General features: G+C 50.8%; 3 protein-coding genes across 6 annotated transcripts in view; all 3 read right to left on the bottom strand.

The window, feature by feature from the left end:
- The window catches only part of CDKN3 (cyclin dependent kinase inhibitor 3), a 482,527-nt gene that overhangs the window by 57,440 nt on the left and 407,074 nt on the right, over positions 1–18,013 (bottom strand). The gene's annotated exons all lie outside the window — the stretch shown is intronic.
- Positions 4,515–6,353, bottom strand: LOC140252544 (inositol 1,4,5-trisphosphate receptor-interacting protein-like 1). The gene is made up of 3 exons (XM_072337378.1): positions 6,062–6,353; positions 5,814–6,004; positions 4,515–5,705 (listed from the first exon to the last, which is right to left on the bottom strand). Exons 1-3 carry the CDS (start codon positions 6,351–6,353, stop codon positions 4,515–4,517), a joined length of 1,674 nt encoding a protein of 557 aa, XP_072193479.1.
- Positions 14,654–16,492, bottom strand: LOC140252542 (inositol 1,4,5-trisphosphate receptor-interacting protein-like 1). Its single transcript, XM_072337375.1, has 3 exons — positions 16,201–16,492; positions 15,953–16,143; positions 14,654–15,844 (listed from the first exon to the last, which is right to left on the bottom strand). Exons 1-3 carry the CDS (start codon positions 16,490–16,492, stop codon positions 14,654–14,656), a joined length of 1,674 nt encoding a protein of 557 aa, XP_072193476.1.

Genomic DNA, 18,013 nt, shown 5'->3' with positions numbered 1-18,013 from the left:
CCGTAATTCACAGGCTGCTGTCTTCACAAACCGAACGGTCAGCGTGCAGATGCTTGAGGTGATGGCTGTGACCAGTGCACCTCTGGTGAATGATACCCTCTAACACTGTTGCTGACTCCATCTTTGCAGCCAAGCAGTTGGCCTGGATGGGCCTGGTGGGCCTCCCAAGTACGGAGGCTGCTGGGGAATTTTGGAAGAGACCTTGGCCTCCCACACAGCTCCTGTTGCATCCTTCTATGTGCGTGGTCACTCTGAGGTGCCAAGCCTTTTTACCTTGCCAGCCATGGGGGAGTCGTGTGGGAGCGTTCCAGCCGTTTCGCCTAGAGTTACAGTAGGCCTCTTGGTTTCGGGACTCACTCTCTCTTATTTTTACTTGATTCGTTAGCCTTAATTCCAATTATATTGTATTATATTGTGTTATTCTGTATTCCGATATAGTATTTAGTAAATAAGTGTGCCTCCTTAGATCACTGCCGCTGTATTTATTTCCCTTTTCCCTTTTCCTTTTGGGATAGCGGCCTTGCAGGCCGTCTATTTCCCCTGTCACGGGTGCAGGTAGATTTTAGGTTAAACTGTGACAGTATCCTGTTCCCGTTCTGCAATTTGGTCATCCTCCACATGTGAGTCTTTGCTGCTTCTGCTCAGAGAATCACCAATGTGGGTTCCTCTGTAGGCAATCCAGTCAAAGCCCCTTGCATTATGCATCTATCCACTGCACCCTCAATAATTTTTGTAGATGACAGCAAGTTGTTTGGAAGTGCTGATCTGCCTGAGGGTAAACAGGCCCTACAGAGGGACCAGGACAGGCTGATCCATAGGGATCGATGGGATGAGGTTCAACAAGACCAAGTGCTGGGGTCACCACCCTCGGAGTGAGAAATCTAGCATTTTTCCTAGAAGAGGCAGAACTCAGCAGAGACCCTTTCCTCCTTTATTCTTGCAGTCTGAGCTGTATTTTTCCTTACTGAAGAATCCACCTTTGCTGGATTAGGACTTTTCTTGAAGTCATTCTCTGAACTGCATAAAGGATGCGCCAATGTCTAAATCCATACTGCTAGCACAGAAGAAGCAGCAGTGCTAAATAAACATGGGCATACATTTCCACAGGCTGGAAATTCTGGGTAAAATCAGTGGATAGAAAACTAAAAAAGGCGAGACTAAAAAGGAAGGGAAATAAAAACGTTTCATCCAAAAATGACATTTCACTGTCACTATTACTAGACATATATTCTTGTGTGCTCTGCTTTATATATGAATCTTATTTTGATGTTAAAAGAACACCATAAAGGCAAGTATGAGACTCGGCTACAAACTAAGAGTTTTCTTTGGCACTCACCCACCAGGATCCGGCTCTGTCTGCATTCAGAGGCTGCAAGGCAGAGAACATACAATAGTCCAGCCAGGGAAACCCCTCAGAGCACAGAGCCTCATGTACAGCCTCCTGTTCCCCTCCTGCATGCTCCAGGCCCTGCAGGCACTCCCCAGACTAAATGACTGAGCTCAGGAAGCCAGCGTGATGGTGGCAAGGCTGGGTGGTTGGTTAGAAGTGCAGGCAGAAACTGGCAGCACTGCCCACTGACTGTGTCAGTGTCTCTTTGCTAAGTCCTCTGCCTCCTCTGGCTCACTAAGGTAGTAATTAACCTGAGCTTGCAGCTCTGTAAAGAGCTCTTGACCCAAATAACGACTGATGGAGTTACAGCCACTGAGCTCACCTGGAGACCTGCACTGAGTCTGTTTGTCACTGGGAGACTGTTGGTAAACTCAAGAGGTTCCATCTTGGCCTGGTATTAGACCTGGTCTAGTATTAAACGTGGAGGTTGGTGGCCCTGCATGTGGCAGGGGGGGTTGGTGACCCTTGAGGTCCCTTCCAGCCTGGGCCATTCTGTGATTCTATGATTCTGTGATAATAGCACAGATGGCTGGGCACCGTATAACATCTCCTCTTGGCCCGTATGACAGGTTTATGTTGTCTATCACAAGATACACAGCAAGTTGTTCTGGAGAGAAAGAAGACAGAGAAATGAAATGCATGTGATTGTGAACACTGAGGGCTTAGAAAATAACCCACTGCCTTTATTTTTGTAAAAGCAGAAGGAGCTGCAGCTAAGGCAAGTGGCAGCTTTGTATTAATGCTGTCAATGTTTTTGCTAAGAGATTGTTTTCTTTGCAAAGTTTTAACTGCGTGGATTGAAATTCTTCTGTGCCAGTTCCTTCCATCAGTTATTTCTTCTCTGGAACTCAGCTAAAACATTTTCACTGAGGGAAAGAAATACTTCCAATGTGGTCTCAAAGCTTTTTTTACACACGGTGTCCTATCAAACACATTCCTTTGTCTGCTGTCAGCACATTCCTCCTTGTTGGATGAAGCATTTGAAGCTGCTTGGTTTCAAGGACGAGGGTTTGGGGCTGGTGTGAAAGCAAGAATTTGGACTTCAGGAATTCTGATTCAGCTGAAATTCCATTTCAGATCAGGCCTAAGGAACCTCATTTTCTGCAGTGTGTCCTGTTCTGGAAGGAACGTTCATTTATCTTCTTTATTTTATAGGATAATGTAATGCTTCATGACCTTCACAAGTGGGGGGAAGCTGGGATGTTACCAGATAATGGGTTCCCCAGCTGATGTCGTTGTTGTATGTGCAAATACATTTGGTAGGAGTAACCCCAGGCAGCACCTAGTGGTCTTGTTTTATGCTACGTAACCAGCTTTGCTGCTCATACAGTAAATGTCAGGTTTCCTTATTATACTGAGGCTTGGCTTTTGGTACCTGGGATGTACAATCGTACCTCTGATAAACGTTAATGCTAAGAAAGACACATCTCTGTAAATCAGTGGAAAAAGGCATCAACACAGTGGGCTTTGAGTCAAGCTTATACAATTAGAAACCTGGTGTTCAAGATGTGTTTGATGCTTTCTCCGCGACCTTGGTTGATCTCTTGGGCCCTCCCAGGCTTTGATCAGGAGTTACCAGCCTTATGCTTACTGCCCGTACTGCCATGAGCTCGTGCTGTTGTTGGTTCCTCCTTCATTCTCCTGCCCAGGCAGATAAGAAGAGGTGGGTCAACCATTCAGCATTGGAAGAGGATTGGAGCAAAAAAACCACTTCAAAGTTGTATGCATTGAAATATTTCATTTTTGAAGAAGTCCGAATGATCCTTTTGATTTTTGTTCCTCCAGGAAAAGATTTGACTGAAGGGTGGGAGAGATTTGGGGAAATAATCCACTTCTCCACAGAAGCTTCACAACAAATCAACGTGGATTAGAAATCCCTGTCACTTCAGTGAAACGTCTTGCATAGATTGCATTCATCCCACCAGTTTAGCTCGGACAGGATGGACGTGCATGACAAACACATCCCTGAGCTCTGCTGGGCTTCAGTCACAGCCATGCTGCTGGGAACCCCCTTGGTACCCATCAAAGACACAGCTAACCAGGTTCCCAAGGCTGGGTGCTTAGAGGGAATGTTCTGGAAATGCCATATTCCTGTAGCATGCTCTGTCTGTGTGATGAGCAATGAGTGATGGCCTTAGGATTCCTTGCCCCAGGAGTGCATTATGGGATGTGGACCTGAGGTCTTGTAATGCCTAGCTCTCAGTAGCAGCAGCTCTGAGTTCCTTGCCAGCACGTCCCCTTCATCTCCCAGCTCCAGGAGGAAGCTGTGCCCTTGGGGGGCCTCTATGGGCACGATCAGGCGGTACACAGTGTCCAACTCCTGGTGACTCCAGCCTTCAAAGGCGCTGCCCACCCCAATGGCAGTCTGCAGAACCGGGAAGAAAGTGTCGGACCAGAAAAATCTGAAGGTGTTCAGGAGGTCGTTCACCACACCAAGGCTGTCTTGCTCCAGTTTAGAGCAGGGAGGGGAGGTTCTTTCAATATACGTACACCCGACACAACAAGATAATGTTAGTTAGTTTATTAAAAGTTGTTGTTGTTTAGGGAAATGGGAAAGGGAAGTCGGGCGATAGAAAAGAGATTGGAAATAAAAGCAAAGAGTCTTTGTAGAAAGCAAGAGAGAATTAGTCACCACCGGGTTTCCAGCATGACTCGTAGTTCAGATGTTGATCTTCAGTAGAGATGGGTCGTCAGAGGTTGTTACTTCGTTGACAACGACGACCACAAGGATGACTTGTTCCAATGACAGTTCAGACTTATTTGTAAGTCCAGAGTGTTTGCGTCAGCTCTGTTTGGAGTGACAGCTTGCTGTTTCTTGGACCACAGCAGGAACTCCTCCTGTTCCCACCCTTCGGGCCTTGCCAGCAGGTAAGAGGGAGCAAGGAAGCGTCTGCTTGCATCTTGCCTTCACAAGATACAATGGTTCCATCCCCAGATCTCCTATACCAAGCTGGAGTCATTTGGTCACAGGCCGGATCTGCCACCAGTAAGCTCTCTCCAAAGTGACGCTGACTGCCACACGGCAACACCCACCTCTGGCCTCCTAGGTAGGTCTCAGAGTCTTATTGCTCACAGGATGTAGCTTTGAGCAAAAACAAGAGAAGAGTTTGGACAAAGGTCCCTCTCAATGTCGGAATATCAGCAGTCTGAGGAAGCGATCTTTCAGCTTCCTGAAGTCACGCTGCGCCCTGAAGTAGGCAGCCGGGTCCTCCTTCAGGTGCTGGAAGAGGTTGAGTGGGGTGGCGGATTGGAAGGCCTCTGGCAGGACAACTGTGTTGTGCAAGTTCCCGTTGCCAACAAGGAAGTGGGTCAGGCATTTCTCCTTCACGCAGTACTCCAGGTACCGCAGGAGATCCAGCAGCTGACTCACGAAATTCGTCCTGCTCCATTTCTTCAAAGGGATGAGGGCCAGCAAGTGGAGGACAATAGTCTTGATGACATAGGTGGAAAAGCCCATTTGCACAGAGGCGCAGGCAAGGAACGTCAGGCAGCTCAGGTGGGTGCTGTCATGTAGAGCATTCCTGGCTGTGTGCTGGAAGAACTTCTTTTCCGCCACAGCGCAGCTCTGCGGCCATGCTGTGCTGGGCGTAAAGCCGCCCTCTGTGTTCTGGCTGGTCAGGAAGATGTCCGAGTTGCCTTGCTGCACCCCGAACAGCAGCTCAACAAGGATTTTTTCCCCGCTGGAGGTTTCTGTCAGCTGGAGATTGCAGGAGCGGCTGGAAGGCAGCACCTTCAGGTCGTAGGCTTGCGCCCGGCGGGTGGCCTTCCAGACTGCATCCACCTGTACGGTGAACCAGGTGACAGTTTTCTGCACATCCAGGTAGGAGTCGGTGCAGAGTGTCTGTAGGAGGCTGGGTTCCTGATTTTGGCTCAGCTCATCCTCCTGGTGGTGGAGGAAGCACAGCACATCCTCCAGCTGCTGCTGTATTGGGCACATGCACTGCAGCTCCACGCGGATGCGGGAGTTCCTTGCCAGCACGTCCCCTTCATCTCCCAGCTCCAGGAGGAAGCTGTGCCCTTGGGGGGCCTCTATGGGCACGATCAGGCGGTACACAGTGTCCAACTCCTGGTGACTCCAGCCTTCAAAGGCGCTGCCCACCCCAATGGCAGTCTGCAGAACCGGGAAGAAAGTGTCGGACCAGAAAAATCTGAAGGTGTTCAGGAGGTCGTTCATCAGCTTCTCCACCAGATGGCACCTGGTGGCCCTTCCTTGCGCATATTCCAGGGCACACCGTGTGATAAATTCGGTAAATTTTGAAAGATGGTAGTCTTCTTCCTCTTCTTCCTCCTCCTCCTCCTCATCCTCCTCTTCTTCCTCTTCTTCCTCTTCCTCCTTTTTCACCAGTTCCACCTGCTGCTGCTGTTCCACCTGTTCCACCTGCACCTGCTGTTTCACCTGTTCCTCCTGCACCCCCTGTTCCACCTGTTCCACCTGCACCTCCTGTTCCACCTGTTCCTCCTGCTGCTGCTGTTCCACCAGTTCCACCTGCTCCTGCTCTTCCAGCAGTTCCTCCTGCACCTCCTGTTCCTTCTTTTCCACCTGTTCCTCATATTCCTCCTTTTTCACCTGTTTCACCTCTTCCACCTCTTCCACCTCTTCCTCTTCCTCTTCCTCTTCCTCTTTCTCCGCCCCCGCTGCCTCCTCCTCGCTGCCGGAGCTGTCGTTTTCACTGCTGCCTTCATCACGCTGGTTCATTTTTAGGGACTGCACCATGTTCCAAAAGAGCAACAGAATCAGCCCCACATAGAACCAGATCCTCCAGTACTCCACCAGAGTAAAGAGCAGACCCAGCATGTCCACCCAGCTCTGCTCCACATTCCTCTGCTCTATCTCGTGCTGCGGAGGTATCATGTACGGCTGCAGATCAGCCTCGCGCCGCTGCACGTTCTCGAGCATAAGCACATCAGTTTTGACACTGACACTTAGCACCCGCACCAATGCGAGAAGAAACACCAAAGCCATGATCTGCAAGAGATGGGAGAGGGGGATCAGTGGGGCTGGGAGGGAGCGGGGCCAGGAGCCGCGTGGCCCTGCGCACAGGGAGGAGCAGTGGGTACGAGGGAGCTGGGTGGCAGCAGGGACCGAGGCCAGCCCGACCTTCCCCTGCTGCTGCACTCACCAATGGCCCAGGACAAAATGCAGCAGCGCTGCCTGCCCCTGGCCCTAAACCCATCCCCTGCATTGTGATGCAATGCATCCCTGCTGATGTCACAAATGGGCAGCCCGACCCCACCCTTCTCAGCCGGTGGGTGATGAACCAAGGCAGCCCTGCAGGCACAGAGTGGTCTGGTAGGTAAGGAGATGGCCCTGTAGGACAGGAGCGTGATGGCAGCTGTCAGACCAGCTGTGCTTCACCTGCATACCTTGCTGCCTGCAGCACAAGGCTCCCAGCCATGGGTGTATTGACTACTGCGAGGTAAGGCCAGAGTCACCTCCTGAAGCCAGGGCAGATCCCAGATCATCAGGGCTGGAAGTCGTCTGGACCTCAGGAGATCCCCTAGACCAACCCCCTGCTACAGCAGGTTGCCCAGTGTAGGTTTCTCCAGAGAAGATAATCGCTCTCCTTGTCTGTTTCTGTAACAAGGATTTCAATAAATATTATTAACCAACAGAAGCTGTGTAACCCAGTGAAACAGGACCTGTTCTTTCCTGGACGCTCCCTTAGCATTCAGATTTCTGTACTTGACCAGTCTCTGGGTGTCCGTTGTTTCCTGCATTTGGAGGAGCCCTGCAGCCGGAGCTCGAGGCTGGTGCCTTCCATCCTCCTCTCCAGATCCTCCTCTGTTTATGGCATGTTAAACTTGACTCTGTGCTTATCTCAGGTCACTGTGCTTAGCGAAGGCCTTTACCACAACAATGTTGGAAATGTCAGGGAATCATGACATCAGGGAATGATAAAGCATGGATAATTTTGACGAATGTGCTGCTCAGAAAAGAAGACTGAATGTCCCAGAGAACACCACGGTCAGTCATATACAAGGACTCTATATAATGTCACTTCAGTGCTGGACTCGCTCTCTTGGATCCTGCCAGCCATGGGGGAGCCGTGTGGGAGCGTTCCGGCCATTTTGCTTAGAGTTACCGTAGGCCTCTCGGTTTCGGGACTCACTCTCTCCTATTTTACTTGATTCGTTAGCCTTAATTCCAATTATATTGTATTATATTGTGTTATTCTGTATTCCGATATAGTATTTAGTAAACAAGTGTGCCTCCTTAGGACGGGGTGGGTCCTGCTTTAAGCGTTGGGGACTATAAACGTGGTCAAGTTACGGACTGGGCAAAGATTAGAGCAGTAGCAGAAGATAAGGGCTTGTCGGGGGCTTTGGAGGCGTATCCAGTTGTGGCTGTGAGATGGCGGCGGCGGGGCAGCCCGACGCTGCGGTCAGACCTGGGGCCGCCCCGCTCTGTGCAGGCGGGCGGGCTCCGCCGGCGCTTCCACATTCCCTCCGTCCCAGGGGGCAGCCCGCCTGTCACGCGAGGGGCCGGGGCTCGGTTCCCCGGCGCGGAGCCGCTCCACCTTCCGGCACCGGGCTGCCGGCTGCTGCCGCGAGTTCCGTTTGCCCCTGGCTTTAAACACGTTAGAGACTTTAACGGCTCATGGCCCTGTGCTCCATCACGACATTGAAAGCCTCACGTGCGTGATTCTCAAGCTGGTGCAATATACACTCTGGAAAGAGGGGTGGATGAGTGAGCTTGGGAGGGCTGTGGCAGCTGAACAAGATGATCCCTTTCACCCTGTGCATGGTATAGACATGCAAGAGGGAATTAGAGCAGAGTGCTTGGGATATAAGTTTAGCACTGAGATGATGCAGCTGGTGGGTCTTGATATTCAACCACGTGTTAAGAAACTATGGGATATGCAGAAACTGGTAGGAGCCCTCCAGTGGGTTCGGGGCGCTTTGGGGATACCTTCTGGATTGATGAAGCCCTTGTATGGTCAGCTAAAGGGATTCGTCCCAAAAGAACCCCAAAATCCATCTAGCGAAATGGCTGCAGCTTGGCAAAAGATCTTACGGAATCATAGAATCATAGAATCATAGAATTACTCAGGTTGGAAAAGACCTTGAAGATCATCAAGTCCAACCGCAGCCTAACCAGTAGCCCAAGCGGCTCTTAAACACATCCAGGGATGGCGATTCAACCACCTCCTTGGGGAGCCCATTCCAGTACCTAACCACCCTTTCTGTAAAGAAGTTCTTTCTAATATCCAACCTAAACTTGCCCTGGCGCAACTTGAGGCCATTTCCCCTCGTCCTGTCACAAGTCAGTAGTGAGAATAGACCTGCCCCACTCTCACTGTAAGAACCTTTCAGGTACTGGAAGACAGCAATAAGGTCTCCCCTCAGCCTCCTCTTCCTCAGACTAAACAGCCCCAGCTTCCTTAGTCTCTCCTCATAGGGCTGATTCTCCAAGCCCTTCACGAGCCTCGTTGCCCTTCTCTGGACCTGCTCCAGTACCTCCATGTCCTTCTTGTGCTGAGGTGCCCAAAACTGGACACAGTACTCGAGGTGAGGCCTCACCAATGCTGAGTAAAGGGGCAGGATGACTTCCTTAGTCCTGCTCACCACACCATTCCTGATACAAGCCAGGATGCCATTGGCCTTCTTGGCCACCTGGGCACACTGCTGGCTCATATTCAGCCGACTGTCCATCAGCACACCAAGGTCCCTTTCCGTCTGGGAGCTTTCCAGCCACACCTCCCCAAGCCTGTAGGATTGCCTGGGGTTGTTATGACCAAAATGCAGGACCCGACACTTGGCCCTGTTGAAACTCATTCCATTAACCTTGGCCCATCGATCAAGTCTATCCAGGTCTCTCTGTAGTGCCCTTCTCCCCTCAGGCAGATCAACACTCCCTCCCAGCTTAGTGTCGTCTGCGAACTTACTGAGGGTGCACTCAATCCCCTCATCCAAATCATCAATGAAGATGTTAAACAGAAGCGGCCCAAGCACCGAGCCCTGGGGGATGCCACTTGTGACCGGCCGCCAACTGGATTCCACTCCATTGACCACAACTCTCTGGGCCCGGCCATCCAACCAGTTCTTCACCCAGCGGAGCGTGCACCCATCCAAACCACGGGCAGCCAGCTTCTCTACCAGAATGTTATGGGGGACAGTGTCAAAGGCCTTACTGAAGTCCAGGTAGACCACGTCGACAGCCTTTCCCTCATCTACTAAGCGGGTCACCTTGTCATAGAATGAAATCAGGTTAGTCAGGCAGGATCTACCATTCATAAACCCATGCTGACTAGGCCCGATCCCATGGCTGACCTTTAGTTCGTCCATGATGATACCTGAGATTATCCTTTCCATAACCTTCCCAGGCACCGAGGTGAGACTGATGGGCCTGTAGCTGCCAGGATCATCTTTCCGGCCCTTTTTGAAGATAGGCGTCACATTTGCCAGTCTCCAATCCACCGGGACATCCCCAGTCAGCCAAGACTGCTGAAAAATTATGGATAGTGGTTTGGCGACCACATCCGCCAACTCCCTCAGAACTCTAGGGTGCAACCCATCCGGCCCCATGGACTTATAAACATTCAGCTTTCTAAGTAGATCCAGGACCATCTCATCACGGATCACGCAAGGCTCTTTTGGTTCCCCCTTCCCGTCTACCAGTGTAGGGAAGCTGCATGGAAGGATCGCTTGCGCAGTGGGACACTGCTCGAGGCCTTGAAATGGCCCAGTTAGCTCAGTCAGAAGGGCATGAGACTCTTCATCTCAGGACAGTGGGTTGGCAGGATTCCAACCGTAATTCACAGGCTGCTGTCTTCACAAACCGAACGGTCAGCGTGCAGATGCTTGAGGTGATGGCTGTGACCAGTGCACCTCTGGTGAATGATACCCTCTAACACTGTTGCTGACTCCATCTTTGCAGCCAAGCAGTTGGCCTGGATGGGCCTGGTGGGCCTCCCAAGTACGGAGGCTGCTGGGGAATTTTGGAAGAGACCTTGGCCTCCCACACAGCTCCTGTTGCATCCTTCTATGTGCGTGGTCACTCTGAGGTGCCAAGCCTTTTTACCTTGCCAGCCATGGGGGAGTCGTGTGGGAGCGTTCCAGCCGTTTCGCCTAGAGTTACAGTAGGCCTCTTGGTTTCGGGACTCACTCTCTCTTATTTTTACTTGATTCGTTAGCCTTAATTCCAATTATATTGTATTATATTGTGTTATTCTGTATTCCGATATAGTATTTAGTAAATAAGTGTGCCTCCTTAGATCACTGCCGCTGTATTTATTTCCCTTTTCCCTTTTCCTTTTGGGATAGCGGCCTTGCAGGCCGTCTATTTCCCCTGTCACGGGTGCAGGTAGATTTTAGGTTAAACTGTGACAGTATCCTGTTCCCGTTCTGCAATTTGGTCATCCTCCACATGTGAGTCTTTGCTGCTTCTGCTCAGAGAATCACCAATGTGGGTTCCTCTGTAGGCAATCCAGTCAAAGCCCCTTGCATTATGCATCTATCCACTGCACCCTCAATAATTTTTGTAGATGACAGCAAGTTGTTTGGAAGTGCTGATCTGCCTGAGGGTAAACAGGCCCTACAGAGGGACCAGGACAGGCTGATCCATAGGGATCGATGGGATGAGGTTCAACAAGACCAAGTGCTGGGGTCACCACCCTCGGAGTGAGAAATCTAGCATTTTTCCTAGAAGAGGCAGAACTCAGCAGAGACCCTTTCCTCCTTTATTCTTGCAGTCTGAGCTGTATTTTTCCTTACTGAAGAATCCACCTTTGCTGGATTAGGACTTTTCTTGAAGTCATTCTCTGAACTGCATAAAGGATGCGCCAATGTCTAAATCCATACTGCTAGCACAGAAGAAGCAGCAGTGCTAAATAAACATGGGCATACATTTCCACAGGCTGGAAATTCTGGGTAAAATCAGTGGATAGAAAACTAAAAAAGGCGAGACTAAAAAGGAAGGGAAATAAAAACGTTTCATCCAAAAATGACATTTCACTGTCACTATTACTAGACATATATTCTTGTGTGCTCTGCTTTATATATGAATCTTATTTTGATGTTAAAAGAACACCATAAAGGCAAGTATGAGACTCGGCTACAAACTAAGAGTTTTCTTTGGCACTCACCCACCAGGATCCGGCTCTGTCTGCATTCAGAGGCTGCAAGGCAGAGAACATACAATAGTCCAGCCAGGGAAACCCCTCAGAGCACAGAGCCTCATGTACAGCCTCCTGTTCCCCTCCTGCATGCTCCAGGCCCTGCAGGCACTCCCCAGACTAAATGACTGAGCTCAGGAAGCCAGCGTGATGGTGGCAAGGCTGGGTGGTTGGTTAGAAGTGCAGGCAGAAACTGGCAGCACTGCCCACTGACTGTGTCAGTGTCTCTTTGCTAAGTCCTCTGCCTCCTCTGGCTCACTAAGGTAGTAATTAACCTGAGCTTGCAGCTCTGTAAAGAGCTCTTGACCCAAATAACGACTGATGGAGTTACAGCCACTGAGCTCACCTGGAGACCTGCACTGAGTCTGTTTGTCACTGGGAGACTGTTGGTAAACTCAAGAGGTTCCATCTTGGCCTGGTATTAGACCTGGTCTAGTATTAAACGTGGAGGTTGGTGGCCCTGCATGTGGCAGGGGGGGTTGGTGACCCTTGAGGTCCCTTCCAGCCTGGGCCATTCTGTGATTCTATGATTCTGTGATAATAGCACAGATGGCTGGGCACCGTATAACATCTCCTCTTGGCCCGTATGACAGGTTTATGTTGTCTATCACAAGATACACAGCAAGTTGTTCTGGAGAGAAAGAAGACAGAGAAATGAAATGCATGTGATTGTGAACACTGAGGGCTTAGAAAATAACCCACTGCCTTTATTTTTGTAAAAGCAGAAGGAGCTGCAGCTAAGGCAAGTGGCAGCTTTGTATTAATGCTGTCAATGTTTTTGCTAAGAGATTGTTTTCTTTGCAAAGTTTTAACTGCGTGGATTGAAATTCTTCTGTGCCAGTTCCTTCCATCAGTTATTTCTTCTCTGGAACTCAGCTAAAACATTTTCACTGAGGGAAAGAAATACTTCCAATGTGGTCTCAAAGCTTTTTTTACACACGGTGTCCTATCAAACACATTCCTTTGTCTGCTGTCAGCACATTCCTCCTTGTTGGATGAAGCATTTGAAGCTGCTTGGTTTCAAGGACGAGGGTTTGGGGCTGGTGTGAAAGCAAGAATTTGGACTTCAGGAATTCTGATTCAGCTGAAATTCCATTTCAGATCAGGCCTAAGGAACCTCATTTTCTGCAGTGTGTCCTGTTCTGGAAGGAACGTTCATTTATCTTCTTTATTTTATAGGATAATGTAATGCTTCATGACCTTCACAAGTGGGGGGAAGCTGGGATGTTACCAGATAATGGGTTCCCCAGCTGATGTCGTTGTTGTATGTGCAAATACATTTGGTAGGAGTAACCCCAGGCAGCACCTAGTGGTCTTGTTTTATGCTACGTAACCAGCTTTGCTGCTCATACAGTAAATGTCAGGTTTCCTTATTATACTGAGGCTTGGCTTTTGGTACCTGGGATGTACAATCGTACCTCTGATAAACGTTAATGCTAAGAAAGACACATCTCTGTAAATCAGTGGAAAAAGGCATCAACACAGTGGGCTTTGAGTCAAGCTTATACAATTAGAAACCTGGTGTTCAAGATGTGTTTGATGCTTTCTCCGCGACCTTGGTTGATCTCTTGGGCCCTCCCAGGCTTTGATCAGGAGTTACCAGCCTTATGCTTACTGCCCGTACTGCCATGAGCTCGTGCTGTTGTTGGTTCCTCCTTCATTCTCCTGCCCAGGCAGATAAGAAGAGGTGGGTCAACCATTCAGCATTGGAAGAGGATTGGAGCAAAAAAACCACTTCAAAGTTGTATGCATTGAAATATTTCATTTTTGAAGAAGTCCGAATGATCCTTTTGATTTTTGTTCCTCCAGGAAAAGATTTGACTGAAGGGTGGGAGAGATTTGGGGAAATAATCCACTTCTCCACAGAAGCTTCACAACAAATCAACGTGGATTAGAAATCCCTGTCACTTCAGTGAAACGTCTTGCATAGATTGCATTCATCCCACCAGTTTAGCTCGGACAGGATGGACGTGCATGACAAACACATCCCTGAGCTCTGCTGGGCTTCAGTCACAGCCATGCTGCTGGGAACCCCCTTGGTACCCATCAAAGACACAGCTAACCAGGTTCCCAAGGCTGGGTGCTTAGAGGGAATGTTCTGGAAATGCCATATTCCTGTAGCATGCTCTGTCTGTGTGATGAGCAATGAGTGATGGCCTTAGGATTCCTTGCCCCAGGAGTGCATTATGGGATGTGGACCTGAGGTCTTGTAATGCCTAGCTCTCAGTAGCAGCAGCTCTGAGTTCCTTGCCAGCACGTCCCCTTCATCTCCCAGCTCCAGGAGGAAGCTGTGCCCTTGGGGGGCCTCTATGGGCACGATCAGGCGGTACACAGTGTCCAACTCCTGGTGACTCCAGCCTTCAAAGGCGCTGCCCACCCCAATGGCAGTCTGCAGAACCGGGAAGAAAGTGTCGGACCAGAAAAATCTGAAGGTGTTCAGGAGGTCGTTCACCACACCAAGGCTGTCTTGCTCCAGTTTAGAGCAGGGAGGGGAGGTTCTTTCAATATACGTACACCCGACACAACAAGATAATGTTAGTTAGTTTATTAAAAGTTGTTGTTGTTTAGGGAAATGGGAAAGGGAAGTCGGGCGATAGAAAAGAGATTGGAAATAAAAGCAAAGAGTCTTTGTAGAAAGCAAGAGAGAATTAGTCACCACCGGGTTTCCAGCATGACTCGTAGTTCAGATGTTGATCTTCAGTAGAGATGGGTCGTCAGAGGTTGTTACTTCGTTGACAACGACGACCACAAGGATGACTTGTTCCAATGACAGTTCAGACTTATTTGTAAGTCCAGAGTGTTTGCGTCAGCTCTGTTTGGAGTGACAGCTTGCTGTTTCTTGGACCACAGCAGGAACTCCTCCTGTTCCCACCCTTCGGGCCTTGCCAGCAGGTAAGAGGGAGCAAGGAAGCGTCTGCTTGCATCTTGCCTTCACAAGATACAATGGTTCCATCCCCAGATCTCCTATACCAAGCTGGAGTCATTTGGTCACAGGCCGGATCTGCCACCAGTAAGCTCTCTCCAAAGTGACGCTGACTGCCACACGGCAACACCCACCTCTGGCCTCCTAGGTAGGTCTCAGAGTCTTATTGCTCACAGGATGTAGCTTTGAGCAAAAACAAGAGAAGAGTTTGGACAAAGGTCCCTCTCAATGTCGGAATATCAGCAGTCTGAGGAAGCGATCTTTCAGCTTCCTGAAGTCACGCTGCGCCCTGAAGTAGGCAGCCGGGTCCTCCTTCAGGTGCTGGAAGAGGTTGAGTGGGGTGGCGGATTGGAAGGCCTCTGGCAGGACAACTGTGTTGTGCAAGTTCCCGTTGCCAACAAGGAAGTGGGTCAGGCATTTCTCCTTCACGCAGTACTCCAGGTACCGCAGGAGATCCAGCAGCTGACTCACGAAATTCGTCCTGCTCCATTTCTTCAAAGGGATGAGGGCCAGCAAGTGGAGGACAATAGTCTTGATGACATAGGTGGAAAAGCCCATTTGCACAGAGGCGCAGGCAAGGAACGTCAGGCAGCTCAGGTGGGTGCTGTCATGTAGAGCATTCCTGGCTGTGTGCTGGAAGAACTTCTTTTCCGCCACAGCGCAGCTCTGCGGCCATGCTGTGCTGGGCGTAAAGCCGCCCTCTGTGTTCTGGCTGGTCAGGAAGATGTCCGAGTTGCCTTGCTGCACCCCGAACAGCAGCTCAACAAGGATTTTTTCCCCGCTGGAGGTTTCTGTCAGCTGGAGATTGCAGGAGCGGCTGGAAGGCAGCACCTTCAGGTCGTAGGCTTGCGCCCGGCGGGTGGCCTTCCAGACTGCATCCACCTGTACGGTGAACCAGGTGACAGTTTTCTGCACATCCAGGTAGGAGTCGGTGCAGAGTGTCTGTAGGAGGCTGGGTTCCTGATTTTGGCTCAGCTCATCCTCCTGGTGGTGGAGGAAGCACAGCACATCCTCCAGCTGCTGCTGTATTGGGCACATGCACTGCAGCTCCACGCGGATGCGGGAGTTCCTTGCCAGCACGTCCCCTTCATCTCCCAGCTCCAGGAGGAAGCTGTGCCCTTGGGGGGCCTCTATGGGCACGATCAGGCGGTACACAGTGTCCAACTCCTGGTGACTCCAGCCTTCAAAGGCGCTGCCCACCCCAATGGCAGTCTGCAGAACCGGGAAGAAAGTGTCGGACCAGAAAAATCTGAAGGTGTTCAGGAGGTCGTTCATCAGCTTCTCCACCAGATGGCACCTGGTGGCCCTTCCTTGCGCATATTCCAGGGCACACCGTGTGATAAATTCGGTAAATTTTGAAAGATGGTAGTCTTCTTCCTCTTCTTCCTCCTCCTCCTCCTCATCCTCCTCTTCTTCCTCTTCTTCCTCTTCCTCCTTTTTCACCAGTTCCACCTGCTGCTGCTGTTCCACCTGTTCCACCTGCACCTGCTGTTTCACCTGTTCCTCCTGCACCCCCTGTTCCACCTGTTCCACCTGCACCTCCTGTTCCACCTGTTCCTCCTGCTGCTGCTGTTCCACCAGTTCCACCTGCTCCTGCTCTTCCAGCAGTTCCTCCTGCACCTCCTGTTCCTTCTTTTCCACCTGTTCCTCATATTCCTCCTTTTTCACCTGTTTCACCTCTTCCACCTCTTCCACCTCTTCCTCTTCCTCTTCCTCTTCCTCTTTCTCCGCCCCCGCTGCCTCCTCCTCGCTGCCGGAGCTGTCGTTTTCACTGCTGCCTTCATCACGCTGGTTCATTTTTAGGGACTGCACCATGTTCCAAAAGAGCAACAGAATCAGCCCCACATAGAACCAGATCCTCCAGTACTCCACCAGAGTAAAGAGCAGACCCAGCATGTCCACCCAGCTCTGCTCCACATTCCTCTGCTCTATCTCGTGCTGCGGAGGTATCATGTACGGCTGCAGATCAGCCTCGCGCCGCTGCACGTTCTCGAGCATAAGCACATCAGTTTTGACACTGACACTTAGCACCCGCACCAATGCGAGAAGAAACACCAAAGCCATGATCTGCAAGAGATGGGAGAGGGGGATCAGTGGGGCTGGGAGGGAGCGGGGCCAGGAGCCGCGTGGCCCTGCGCACAGGGAGGAGCAGTGGGTACGAGGGAGCTGGGTGGCAGCAGGGACCGAGGCCAGCCCGACCTTCCCCTGCTGCTGCACTCACCAATGGCCCAGGACAAAATGCAGCAGCGCTGCCTGCCCCTGGCCCTAAACCCATCCCCTGCATTGTGATGCAATGCATCCCTGCTGATGTCACAAATGGGCAGCCCGACCCCACCCTTCTCAGCCGGTGGGTGATGAACCAAGGCAGCCCTGCAGGCACAGAGTGGTCTGGTAGGTAAGGAGATGGCCCTGTAGGACAGGAGCGTGATGGCAGCTGTCAGACCAGCTGTGCTTCACCTGCATACCTTGCTGCCTGCAGCACAAGGCTCCCAGCCATGGGTGTATTGACTACTGCGAGGTAAGGCCAGAGTCACCTCCTGAAGCCAGGGCAGATCCCAGATCATCAGGGCTGGAAGTCGTCTGGACCTCAGGAGATCCCCTAGACCAACCCCCTGCTACAGCAGGTTGCCCAGTGTAGGTTTCTCCAGAGAAGATAATCGCTCTCCTTGTCTGTTTCTGTAACAAGGATTTCAATAAATATTATTAACCAACAGAAGCTGTGTAACCCAGTGAAACAGGACCTGTTCTTTCCTGGACGCTCCCTTAGCATTCAGATTTCTGTACTTGACCAGTCTCTGGGTGTCCGTTGTTTCCTGCATTTGGAGGAGCCCTGCAGCCGGAGCTCGAGGCTGGTGCCTTCCATCCTCCTCTCCAGATCCTCCTCTGTTTATGGCATGTTAAACTTGACTCTGTGCTTATCTCAGGTCACTGTGCTTAGCGAAGGCCTTTACCAAAGCAATGTTGGAAATGTCAGGGAATCATGACATCAGGGAATGATAAAGCATGGATAATTTTGACGAATGTGCTGCTCAGAAAAGAAGACTGAATGTCCCAGAGAACACCACGGTCAGTCATATACAAGGACTCTATATAATGTCACTTCAGTGCTGGACTCGCTCTCTTGGATCCTGCCAGCCATGGGGGAGCCGTGTGGGAGCGTTCCGGCCATTTTGCTTAGAGTTACCGTAGGCCTCTCGGTTTCGGGACTCACTCTCTCCTATTTTACTTGATTCGTTAGCCTTAATTCCAATTATATTGTATTATATTGTGTTATTCTGTATTCCGATATAGTATTTAGTAAACAAGTGTGCCTCCTTAGGACGGGGTGGGTCCTGCTTTAAGCGTTGGGGACTATAAACGTGGTCAAGTTACGGACTGGGCAAAGATTAGAGCAGTAGCAGAAGATAAGGGCTTGTCGGGGGCTTTGGAGGCGTATCCAGTTGTGGCTGTGAGATGGCGGCGGCGGGGCAGCCCGACGCTGCGGTCAGACCTGGGGCCGCCCCGCTCTGTGCAGGCGGGCGGGCTCCGCCGGCGCTTCCACATTCCCTCCGTCCCAGGGGGCAGCCCGCCTGTCACGCGAGGGGC

The sequence above is a fragment of the Excalfactoria chinensis genome, chromosome 5 (assembly GCF_039878825.1).
Source record: "Excalfactoria chinensis isolate bCotChi1 chromosome 5, bCotChi1.hap2, whole genome shotgun sequence".
Lineage (NCBI taxonomy): Eukaryota > Metazoa > Chordata > Aves > Galliformes > Phasianidae > Excalfactoria > Excalfactoria chinensis.
The sequence above is the reverse complement of the archived record's forward strand: the minus strand, read 5'-3'. Positions and strand labels throughout refer to the sequence as shown.

Excerpts from the sequence above, each read along its gene's own strand:
- LOC140252544 (XM_072337378.1), bottom strand. The coding sequence starts at position 6,353 with ATGGCTTTGGTGTTTCTTCTCGCATTGGTGCGGGTGCTAAGTGTCAGT. Across the intron at positions 6,005-6,061 it reads CCAGCGTGATGAAGGCAGCA|AGGAAGAGGAAGAGGAAGAG; the intron begins GTGAAAACGACA and ends AGAAAGAGGAAG. Across the intron at positions 5,706-5,813 it reads AGGAGGTGCAGGTGGAACAG|GAAGAAGAGGAGGATGAGGA; the intron begins GTGGAACAGGGG and ends GAGGAAGAAGAG.
- LOC140252542 (XM_072337375.1), bottom strand. The coding sequence starts at position 16,492 with ATGGCTTTGGTGTTTCTTCTCGCATTGGTGCGGGTGCTAAGTGTCAGT. Across the intron at positions 16,144-16,200 it reads CCAGCGTGATGAAGGCAGCA|AGGAAGAGGAAGAGGAAGAG; the intron begins GTGAAAACGACA and ends AGAAAGAGGAAG. Across the intron at positions 15,845-15,952 it reads AGGAGGTGCAGGTGGAACAG|GAAGAAGAGGAGGATGAGGA; the intron begins GTGGAACAGGGG and ends GAGGAAGAAGAG.